This window comes from Equus przewalskii, chromosome 17 (genome assembly GCF_037783145.1).
Source record: "Equus przewalskii isolate Varuska chromosome 17, EquPr2, whole genome shotgun sequence".
In the NCBI taxonomy this organism is placed as follows: Eukaryota; Metazoa; Chordata; class Mammalia; order Perissodactyla; family Equidae; genus Equus; species Equus przewalskii.
Window position 1 is genome coordinate 50,608,737 of NC_091847.1, and position 12,631 is coordinate 50,621,367.

General features: G+C 36.4%; 1 protein-coding gene across 15 annotated transcripts in view; it reads right to left on the bottom strand.

Moving 5' to 3' along the window:
• The window catches only part of SLC25A12 (solute carrier family 25 member 12), a 191,082-nt gene that overhangs the window by 75,365 nt on the left and 103,086 nt on the right, over positions 1-12,631 (bottom strand). For all 15 annotated transcript variants that reach the window (XM_070580136.1, XM_070580148.1, XM_070580135.1 and 12 more), the window contains one exon: positions 1,614-1,756. In XM_070580136.1, the coding sequence (XP_070436237.1) occupies positions 1,614-1,756 (143 nt within the window). The remainder of the gene's footprint in view (positions 1-1,613; positions 1,757-12,631) is intronic.

A 12,631-nucleotide genomic window follows, 5' to 3' on the forward strand; every position in this document is an offset into this window, starting at 1 on the left:
GTTCCCCAACATCTGCCATTGACAAATTATATAAAATCTTTCCAAGATACAAAATAGTCATAGTAAATTTCACACACTGTGCTAGATTCTGTGGGAAAATAAATTTATACAATACTAACCCTGGACTCAAAGAAGAACTTAGATACCAACATTTCTACTTTATCACAGCCTCCTAAACGGATTTCAATGCATACAACTCTTGTCCTACTCCAACCTATCATTTTTCTAAAATCTCATCATATTTGTGGTAATGAAATAACTTTTAAAGATTCCACATTGCCCATTTTTTCAAAGTTTTTCACACAAACACCTCTACAGGTAGGAGAAAGAACCAAGACCCTTGCAGGCCTGGGGACATAGCTCGGAACTCACAAAACCAGTCAAAACTTTCTTTATAATTCATACAAATATTCTGTTCGCTCCATAACATGGTCATATTTGATTTTAATATAAAAATGTTGTGGTTTCCCACTTGATTTGAGTAAACTGACACTCTAGTAAGATGCACTTTGTTATTTCTGTAGCTGCACACACCCATATAACGTCAGGCTAAAAATACCTTCAAGACTGAGAGTCAGGAGGCTCCAGGAGACAGTCAAAACCTAGCACACAAGGTCCCCAGCTCTACTTCAACCACAACTCCAACAACAAAGCAACACTACAGCTACGCCAAAGTACTCGTAACACAACCTCCCCACCGTCACTCCCCAAAACACACACACACAGACACACACACACAGCCCATGATGTTCCATGCCACAGCTATTCCCTTTCCTGGAATTCTCCTCCCTACTTGTCCAACCAACAGCAAGCACCTATTTGTCTTACCAGATTTCATTCAAGCATCACCTCTTTATCATGCTGTCCTGACCACCCAAAGCAGTTAACCACGCTTTCTTGGGTGTCCTTTGTACCTTTCCTATACTTCTATTATAGCACCTCATTCCCGGAGTATTACTTTTTTCTCTTTGTTTCCTCCAACCTCTTCCTCACTAGGCCATGAGCTTCTTCTTAAGAACAGGAACCTCATTTTATTTATGCTTCTATTTCTAAGGTCCAACCGTGCCTGGCAAATGGTGGTTGTTCAATAAATGCTTGTCAAATAAATGAGTAGACAGATAAATGAACAAATGCCACTCTCTAAATTCTTCCCTGATTTATTTTTCCTCATAGCACTTGTAACCTCAAAACATGTTATAATTTACTTTTAAATTTTGTTTAGTGTTTTTGCATAGTTTATTCACTGATGTAATTCTATCACTTAGAACAGTGCCTAAAACATAGTAGGTACTCAATATTTATTGAACAGATGAATGAATGAAAGAAATACACTTAGTAGTTCTGAAAATACACTTAGTTATCTGAAATTCATTTTGCTCAGATTACTCAATAGAAAAATACAATTTTTCACACGTAATTTTTTTTTAAAGAAAGAAATACTAGTATATTTGATAATGGCAGTAAATAACACTGTTTTTATAAACTTCTAAGAAAAGATACAGTTTACTAATATTAAAATTCCAGATGGTCATAGGTAAACTTAGAAAGTTGACTTATTTTTTAATAAGATATTGCAGAACATTAATTTTTAATAAATGTATAAATGTTCTTACCCATCCTTGGTTTGATCGGCTACTCCTGCTAAGAGCTGCACAATCTTCGGATTGCTATTTGGATCATTATACAGTCCAAGATAGCGCTGGACAAAGTCTTCCGGGGTCATGTAATGTTCTCCATCAACCTCAGTACTGGCATACTAAAAAATAAACAAATAATGTATACTTAAAAATTAAATTATTCAGTATCATTTTGTAGCCAACAAATGTTTTGTGAAAAGGTAAACTAAAGGCCATTATCAAAATCAAAATAAGGATAATAAATGCAGAATTTTTCTCTAGATAGTGAAAAATATACAACCAGAGTCTGATTTAATAACATTGGTAAAGTACTGATACATGCTACAATATGGATGGACCTTGAAAACATTCTAAGTAAAGAGGCCAGACACAAAAGGCCACATATTGTATGACCCCATTTACATGAAACGTCCACAATGGGAAAATCCATAGGAATAAAAAGTTGAAGAGTAGTTGCCAGGAGGTGGGAGGAGCAGGGAAAGGAGAGTAACTGCCTAAACATGTATGGGATTTCTCTTTCAGGGTGATGAAAATGTTCTGGAATTAGATAGTGGTGATGGTTGCACAATATTGTAAATATACTAAACAACACTGAATGGTATACTTTAAGATGGTTAACATGGTGAATTTTGTTATGTGACTTTTATCTCAAATATATATATTTTATATATATCACTTATAATGTAAGATGTGTATATATACTACACTATATATATTATTATATATATGTAAGAGAAGAAATATGAGAAAGATGAAGAAAGGTGAAAGAGTAGCCAAAGTGACCATGACCTGAAAGTGAGATAGACTCCCAGGGGCTTCCTGCCTACAAGAGTCGGGGAGGGGGGTGGGGGGAGGAACATATCCTGCCAAATCTTAAAAGGGAAATGAATGAGAAAAGCATATAAACAAGAATTTCCGTCGTAGGTAATCATTCTAAGTTCCAGTAGCTGGAAAAAAGAATCAAAAATATTCTGCCTTTTATGTTGATCATTTTTTTAAATAAAATAATAATAATACCTGCCTATCAAATAAATGCCTCATTATTTTAACGGTTTTATGTACTATGGCATGACCAAACATGAACAACCAGAGCCCCCCTCTCTGGGTTGGAGCTGATCAATTTAGCTACTTCAGCCAACTATCAAAGTAGTAATATCAGAAAATTTCCCAGAACTGAAGAATACAAGGGCTCACAAGTGCCAAGCACAATAAATCAAAACAAACAAAACAAAGACCCACAACAGGGCCTGGCCCATAATCATAAAATTACAGAACATCAGAATAAAAAGAAAATCGTAAAAGTTTTCAGAGAGAAAAAACAGGTCACATATAGAGAATTACGAATCACTGGCATCAATGTTTCCTCAAGAGAAACATTGGCAGCTTGAAGACAACGCGGTAAGGCCTTGAAAATGCTAAGAGAAATGATTTCCAACCTAGAATTCTAAACTGAGCCAAACTTTCAATCAATTGTAAGGGTGGGTTAAAAGCACTTTGAGGTATCCATGTTCTCAATACTTTTCTCTCCCTTCATGTACCCTTTCTCAGGAAGTTATAGGAGAATTTGACCCATCAAAAAGAGGATGTGAATACCAAGTAAAAGGAAGATGTGGGATCCAGGAAACAGATGATCCAACCCAGGAAAGTGGCCAAAGGAAATCCCAGGACAATAAATGTGCCTCGGGCTCTAGAGCACCTCATCCTCGGGGCAGATGGAGGGCTCTAAGAACGAAAGCCACTGGGGAGAATGGAATGCAGGAGTATCCAAGGCATTTGGCTACACAGAAAAGAACGCTGGGAGGAATTTAAATCTTTGCTCAAGATTTAAATGAGATAGATGAGATTGTCACCTCATCAATGAGTCCTAGTCTTATCATCCTATTTAGTTTTACAACTCATGCCTGTATCTGTATTCCCAATCCTCTTACATTGCTCTGCTTGTCTTCCCCTTGGCACCTATCACCTTCTAACACACTATATTTTACTTCTTTATTATGTTCACTGTCTATCTCCCAACTAGAATATAAGTGTCACAAAGGAAGGAATCTCTGTCTAGTTTGTGCACTGGTGTAGCCCAAACACCTAGCATAATGCCTGGCACACAGTAGGCACTCAGTAAATATTTGTTAAATTAATGAACTGGTAATAGGTATACAAATCACTAAGTAAATAAAAGGGTCATTTTTAACTCTATGAAATAGTACTTTTGTTGTAAAAAATAGGAAATATTATTATAATACATGATGGCTCAAAATAGACATTACAGTCATAATGTAGATACTAAATATTAATTTAATAACAATTATAAATATACTGAGAGGAATGGAGGGAGAAAAATGGGGCAGAAAGTAGTATTGGGAAGCTAAGTTCTCAACTACTGTAATAGAAAGTCAATAATGTCTAGCAATAGCAGTATAGAAATATGAAGGGAAAAATCAAAAAAAATAGCTAAAAGAGTCAAAGGGGCCGGCCCCGTGCCCGAGTGGTTAAGTTCACGTGCCCAGCTTCGGCAGCCCAGGGTTTTGCCGGTTCGGATCCTGGACACGGACATGGCACCGCTCATCAGGCCATGCTGAGGTGGCATCCCACATGCCACAACTAGAAGGACCACAACTAAAATATACAACTATGTACTTGGGGGATTTAGGGAGAAAATGGAAAAATAAAATCTTTAAAAAAAAAAGTTACAAATAGTTGCTTCTGGAAAACAAGACAGGGATGGGAAGGATCAGATCAAAAGACTGTTGATTTGCTCTCTGATTAAGCATTTCATGTCCTCATTTGTGAATCTGACTAAACCAAGCCACCAGCTCTTTCAACAAGGAGAGAATTAAGGCAAAAATGTTTCCTTTGTCGTATTCTGAAAAACACCACAGAGGCTATTACAGCCAATGCCATATCACCCTTACTAGCTGATGCTCCCAAAAGCACCTAACAAATATCACCCCAAAATAAAGTCAGGTTCTCCCTACATGCTAGAAAAGTCATTCCTGATAGGGTCCTGGGTCTAAATCCTGGCTCTACCACTAACTTTCTGTGAGTTGTTCAACAACTCCATTCTCCTGCCAGGCCTCTAGATCTATCACACATCCATAAAATGACTAAATAATCTTTGATGTTTCAAAACAATAGGTATGCAAACATAGGACAAAGAAAAAACAAACTGTATGGTATTGATACTAATAGTGAACGGACTCTCCCAATTCATGACAATTGCTTCTTCCCCTCCTCATTCTTCAACATATGATATAGTTGGACATGGTTTACCAAAATCAGAAAACCACCAGTCAAGGACAGGCAGGAGTGGGGAAGGTAAAATGTCAGGGAGACTACTGCAATTAGAAAGAGGAATCACCACAAGGAAGTCTAAAAATAGAATTTAAGCCGACTGACAAGTCAACCACTAACCAGAATACGAGTGCCAAACAATAGTATGAGAAATGTACCATGGGAACCAAAAAGGAGTGGTTCAGTCTGAGGACAGGTGAGATGGGGTTGGCAGGAGGAAGGAGAAACTTCAGAATAGGCCTTGAAACTAAAATTCAATTTCAACTACAAATGGAGAAAAAGGGTATTTCAGCCTTAAAAAAAAAAAAGGTGAACAAATATAGAAATTTAAAAATAATTTTTTTTCTTTTTAGGGGCGTGGGAGGGTTGGTTGGAGAGAGATGTGGTAATAAAGAGAGAGTATACAAAGCTATGTAGAAGGTGAAACTGAAAACGCAGTTTGAGACCAGATGGTGGAAGACTTTGAACGCTAAACTGAATAGTCTGAACTTTACTCTGTGGCCCATGGGATACCACTAAAAATTTTAGGGGAAGAGAGAGGCATGATCTGACCTCTAGTCTCTCTGGTGGCACCGTGAAAGATGGATTAGAGAACAGAGAAACTGACTGGGTGCAGGGAGACTAAGCAGCGGCTACCGCAAAGACCCAGGTGAAAGAGGCTGAGACCTGAACCAAGGCAGTGGAAGTGAAAAGAAAAAAATAATGGCTTATCTATTTCTCTTTTTTACACAAATGATAACATATTATTTACATCATTCTGGATATCCTGGTTTTTCAAATTCAGTCCTTTTGAAAAGTGATTTAGCAATATATATATGTACATATGCACATATATAAAAAACCACAAAAATGCTCATATCCTTTGTCAAAGAATCCTGGGCCTGACTCCTACAAAAAATTTAAAAGAAGGAAGAACTAAATATAAAATAAGAAAATACAAGATATGGGTTATGGTGATCTTTGTTCTCTCTCTTCACAATTGTTTGTGTTGCTTGCTTTCTTTAATTAGTAGATGTCAATTTTCAAAAGACAGCAAATATGAAAACATGTCAGAGTTAGTACTGACAAAATTTGGCAACTAATTGTCCAGTTCTTCTTGCCACACAGGTGTCTAGTATCTAATACTAACACCTGAATTTGATTGCCAAGACTACCATTACACACACAGAATACACACACTGACAGTATAAACTGAATTACCAGGATTTTACAATATTCTTGCCTTTAAAACTATTAGGAAATAGAGCGGCCTCAGCACAAACCAGCAAGGACACAGCAGCCAACAAGAAAAACAAGAAAGAAATGCTTTTGTTGACATGTACTGGAACAGAGTCTGCCAGTATCTGGGATTATAAATAATGCCAGAGAATCACTTACCCCGAGGTATTTTGCTAGTGTTTTCCCCAACTCTCCTAGTCTATTTTAACTTGATTTTAACTGAAAGATAAAGTGTATAGCTCAGAGGAAAAAAACACAAGTCTTCTCATCCACAAGGAGTCAGTACTTGACTTCTGCAGGAGACAGTTAACTAATTAACTCATTGAATTAGAGACAATTACTTGGCAATGTCAGTGAGCCTGTTGCCTGAACAGACAGAACAGAAGAGGGAGTTTAGCACTGAAACTAGAATCTACCCACAGTCAGTCAAGATGCTAAAACATTTTAGATATTATATTAACAAAGAAAAGCAGGTACCTCAAAAACAGGTGATGTATTTAAACCAAAAGTATTGTTTAAAATACGAATGACCCATTTATTTTAAACAACTTCATTACTTTTAATGCTTATTTTAATTGACTGGATAATAATGTTGTAGACACACACAAAAAAGTCAACGTGGCCCACAGTAACACATAAGGCTAGAAATAAGAAAAGGTTAAGTGGTCTTATTGAGACCTTCTATTTCTAAGTAAAATGACATGTGTTTACATTAAAAATGATAAAAGGCATTTAAAACAAAGTTTTGAGCCTCCCAGGCTAACACTGATGCTAAAAATTTAATATCTCAAGTAACTTAGTAGTTTCATAATATCATTTCCATTTTGTTACTATCATTTCAAAGGGTGAACTAAAATGACTTTGAAAGAAATTAACCAAATACTATATCCATACTCCAAATAACTTTAAGAAAAGCGATTAAGATGTTAAGATGATTAAGAGTTAACGATTTGCCATTTCAAAGATGTCTCTTAGGCAGTTGTAAATCCCTCTTGGGCAAGAAGTCAAGGACACGTGAAAGACATAGACAAGAAATAGCTGACACTAGCTGAACAAAAATGGGCAGTCTATTTTCTTGATTAAATTTTTCCAAACCCAACTCGACTATTTGAATGTAAAAGTGCACATAGCTTTGACATTTCCAGAACTATTTAAATTTACATTGAGTATAGTTCACATGTGCTTGAAAAAGCCTTGACATTTTGAAGCTCAAGAAATAAAATGGATCCTAATGAAAGATCAGACTCTTTATACATTTAATTAAAATTATTACCCATAAAAGATGTAGGGTTTCATATACAGATATATATTGTACTTACACTGAACCACCTCTAGCTCCCAATGAGATCACGTTGTTTAGAAACATTTTGCCTATCCAGCCAAGAGATGAACATTCCAAGGCCTCACTTGACTGGAGTAAACTGGATAGTAGTAATTCCTTTGCAATTTACCAAATTTAACCTTACGTGACCTTTAGAATGCATGCAACCTATATCACAGGTTAACTATAAAGTAGACTTTACAAAGAGTTTACCTGCAACCCTAAATTTCCATTGAGTAAGGGGAAAAAAAGTTAACTTAAACTTCAATGACACTAATAAGTAAAAAACCCAAATAGTTTGAATGATATGAATTACCTGTTTAAATGGTTTAAGTTCAAAAACAGATCCTTTGATGTTTTGTATCTCTAAAAGATTTTCCAGAGATTATAAAGGAAAAATTCTGATTTGCTATGACTAAAAAGCTGGTTACTTTTTAAAAATTATATAGTACATCAAGATCAAGAATTTTCTTGTTAAGTATGCACACCAAGACCAAGGTAATGTATCTAGAAGCACTACTTTTTTTAAAATTATTTTATTGATGTCATATTGGCTTATAAAATTGTGTAAATTTTAGGTGTACCTTATTATATATCAGTTTTTGTACAGACCATATCATGTTCACCATCAATTGTCTAGTTTTTATCTGTCAAAGAAGCACTACTTTTTAAGCCAAAAATCTGCTGAAATCAAATCTTTCAGGTTATTTTGCTTTCATTTAAAAATAGTTATTAAGCACCAACTGTGTGCTGGGCACTTTGCCTGGTACTAGAGATACAGAGATCAAAAAAACGTAGGTCCTGCCCTCAAACATAGCTCAGAGATGATGGTGAAATGGACACCGAAACCAGGGTCAGAAAACGGGTTCTAACCCCCTGTGCCATTAACTAGTTGAGATTTCCCGAGCCTTAACTTAGCCTTAGCTTTCCTTAGCTTCTCTGAGCCTCTTCTCTAACAGGAGGTTACAGAAAGATAGAGTCTTGTTGTAAGGGAAAAAAATTAGATCTTGAACACCAAAATACTTGGAAACTGTAAAGCGAATGCATATTGAAATAGTTGTTCTAAAATGCTTAGAGACACAGAAAAGCATGGGATGTTTGTTTCCCTTCTTGCTTATCAAATTTTTCTGCTTTTGTCCAAATGTGCAGGAGTTATTGTTCTAACTCTTCATCTTTCTCCAAACCAAGATTTCCTTGGGGTTGGCTTCTATCGTTCTTGGATTTACCAGGGGTGTCGGTCCTGACTGGTCTAGGCAGCTTCATCTCTGCTTATCCAATATGTGGCTGTAATATGAGTCAAAACAAACTGTTCCTCCATGATGTTGTGCCAACTGAGATGAACAGACATTTTCAGATCTTAACGTCCTTTCAATTTCAGTAACTCTCAAATGAGAATGTCATGAAGTTTCATAACTATAGATAACACATAGCATTTCCTATATAGAAAAATTAATTACATGAACAATGAAAGAAGACATGACCAACGCAAGAGCTGGGCATATGAAGCTAATCTTCTTGCTGTCCTTCACTATGACTGCTCTTACTCCTAATGGAAGCCAAATTTAGTCAGGAATGCCTGCCCTTTCACTACACAAGCGCTCTGCATAATGAGGAAAGACCACAATAACCCGGACACACAAACCCTGTTACAACAGCGCCATGTGGAATTCATCTATCATAATAATATTTTAATGAGAAAAAATAATTTTTAGCACATATAGCCACATTAATTTTAACTTTATTGAGCGACATTAATTTTTTAAAACAGATTTTAATTAGTGATACAAAATGTTTGATATTTACTAAAATCAACTGCGCATGCATTAGGAAAGGTAGTTTTAGGCATCGAATTTTAATTACCACTTTCAGCTGCATATTTCACATACACTAGAAACAAAACCTTCTATTTAATTTTGCAAAGAAAATTCTCCAGAAGTTTGCTTTTCTCATTCAGACTTCTTCCATGAAACACTGTGTGCTTATTTCTCTTTTTGCCTTAACATAAGTATTTTTACTGTCCATTCTGGCAAATCCTACTATCAGCTACTAAATAATGCAATTCCTAACAAAGTGAGGGGGTACAACACCCTTGTTAATCACTGAAATCAAGTGAAGCTACCATAATAAACTAGGCCTACCAAAACAATTTCCCCCTCAAAATGGCCAAAAACCTTGGAAATAAAATGACCCCAAAGTACTCAATAACTGGAACTAGAATGCTTCCCAGGGAAGATTAAGTTGAATGATTAATTTGCATTGTTCTTAAATACTTCAATCTCTTGGTCTAAGTAACCATGGGAACATACAAGGAGTATATATACTTATTAAGCCTGGGCAAATCATATCTTTGACAGTCAAGGTGCAGCTCCTAGGGGGATGCAATGCTTAAATGTTGGTAAGCCTTGATTACATACCAAGATTTTTGCCATAGAGAAAGGAGGACCTTTATCCTGGTAGGGAGGGGAAAATATTAAAAGATTTAAGAGACAGCTCTACCACATGTAATGTATGAATCTGGCTTGGATCCTGATTTTAATAAAGCAACAAAAAAATACAAAACAATCAGGGAAATTTCAACACTAAATGGAAATCTATGATATGAAGGAATATCTTTAGGTGTGATAATCACATTGTGGTTTGTTTGGTTGGCTTTTCAGTCATCATCTTTTAGAGATACATACTGATGTATTTATAGATGCAGTGATACGATGTCTGGGAATTGCTTCAAAATAATCTAATGCAGCTGAAATACAGATGAAGTAAGATTAGCCACAATGGTGAAGTTGAGTGATGGGTTTATGGCAATTCATTATACTGTTTTCTCTAAATTTATATATGTTTAAAATTTTCCATAATAAAAAAAGTTTTTTAAAAGGCTGCAGAAAAATAATGAGATGATTCTATATGTCCTAACATCCCTGTAGCGCCAAACAATATTAAGTGAAAAAGGCAATTCACTTAAAATATATAGTCTCCTCCATTTACTGTATAATTTTTAGAAAGTTACTCGATCTTTCTGGGGTTTAATTTCCTCATTTATAAAAAGAGAATACTAATGGTACCTATCTTATAGAGTTGTTCTGAGGATTAAATACGATGATTTGTATAAAACACTTAGAACAGTGCCTGAGACATAACAGTGACTTGGTAAGTAAGCAATATAGCACAGTTTGAGAAACCCAATACTGGCCATGGCACTGGTTTCAGTGAATGATGCTTCAGGAATTTCAGCAGTACTAAGTAAGAGAGCTGGACAGAACAGGAAGATGATGATTAAGGAAAAGTTACACATGGGTGGCCCCGTGGTGTAGTGGTTGGGTTTGGTGTGTTCCACTTTGGCAGCACAGGTTCACAGGTTCAGATCCCAGGCACGGACCTACACCACTTGTCAGCCATGCTGTGGAAGTGACTCACATATAAAGTGGAGGAAGACTGGCACAGATGTTAGCTCAGGGCTAATCTTCTTCAGCAAAAAAAATGTTACATGCATAAAGAATGAATTATACTCTCTTTCAGGTCTGTCTCTAGGTATTTCGGAGCCTATGGTTGGACTATTATTTCTTCTCTGGTCCAGACTGAGTAATTAAAGGTTCAAAAAAAACTCTGTACATATCTTCCACAGTCTTAGACCACGGCTATACCTCTTCTCAGAAACTACAGACTTGAGAGATATTACCTCTTTGGTGGTATTTCTGAAAGTGGAGATTTGTAAAGATCTTCACATGTATGTCTCAAGAATGTGAATAATTAACTGATTACATGTACATAATCATAAACACAAATTAACATCTTAGTCACTTTATAGGTCCAGCACAGCTACCTGGGGAAGACAAGGGACTCAGATCCTATTCAGGAAAGAAAAGTCCTCATCTCATCTTAGAAGAAAAAGAGGGGACAAGGAACTAAGCTTTATTCGGTTCTCCATGTATCAGGCACCATTTACATATTACCTCATTCAATCTTTGTAACATCCCTATGTGCTAGATGTCGTTATCCCAGACGAGGAAACAGCCTCCAAAAGTAACGTAAACACCTAAAGTCACACAGCAAAAAGGGATCAAATAAGGATTCAAATCTGGCTTAGACTACAAAGCCCACGTAGGCTCCAGCTACACTCTACTGCCTCCTGAGTGAAAAGGAGTCAACTGAGGCCCAGCTCAAGATATTCTAAGAACCCTAAGAACAGGAGGGAACCAAATTGGAAGAAGCAGTCTAGTCAAAATCATCCATGAGAAAGCACAGGAATGTGTAAGAAAGTTTACGCTTCAATATGATCTATTTAAAATAGAAACTGAATCATTTCACTTCCAAGGTGAAAGACCCGCAGTGGTATCCATGCCGCTCTTAAAAAAAAATCCAAACTCTTCTCCAACTCCTACAAATAAGGCCCTGCTCCAAGTGGCTACTTGAGTCTCATCTCTGACCAGCCATTCATCCCCTTGCTCACTGGTGCTTCAGGCACACCGGCCTCCTCCTGTTGTCGACCAGACCAAACCTTTATTCACACTGAGGCCTTTACACATGTAAGCTCGCTGTTTGGAATTCTCTCTACCTACCTTTTAGTTCTCAGCTCTAATATCACCCCCTCAGGGACCTTCACTGAACACCCTTTTGAAAAATGATGGCCTTTTCCATCATTCTGTTTATTTCCTTATTGGACTGATCACAATCTGCAATTGCTTTTTTTTTTTTTTTTTTAACGTGTGGGCTTTCTTACTGTCTCACCCCTGCGTAGAATATGAGGTCCTACCTTCACTGAACTCCCTTCTCTATCTTATCCCTGTAAAGGCAGAACCTAGCTCAACACCTAGCCTGGCACATAGGAGGAAATTAAAAATGTATTGATTGGTACTAGAACATAACATGGCATTTAATAACAGTAATTTTCTCATTGTTTCAATTACTCTAGTTGATTCAAGGATAAAGTCTCACTATGATGCTAGTGTGCCCGAATGCCTAACACTTTTAATGCCTATAGTTTTTTTAAATGAGAACTTTATATAGTTTATGGCAAATACTTTATAAAACTTAAAGATAAAGGTTATCATCTTCAATTCCTATATTCTGAAGAACTGGTGAAAACCCTTAATCAGTGTGGCTAAGAAAACTATAGATTCCCTTTTGTGTCTCACATTGAGTTTACTCAATCCAATTTATGCCGGAAAGG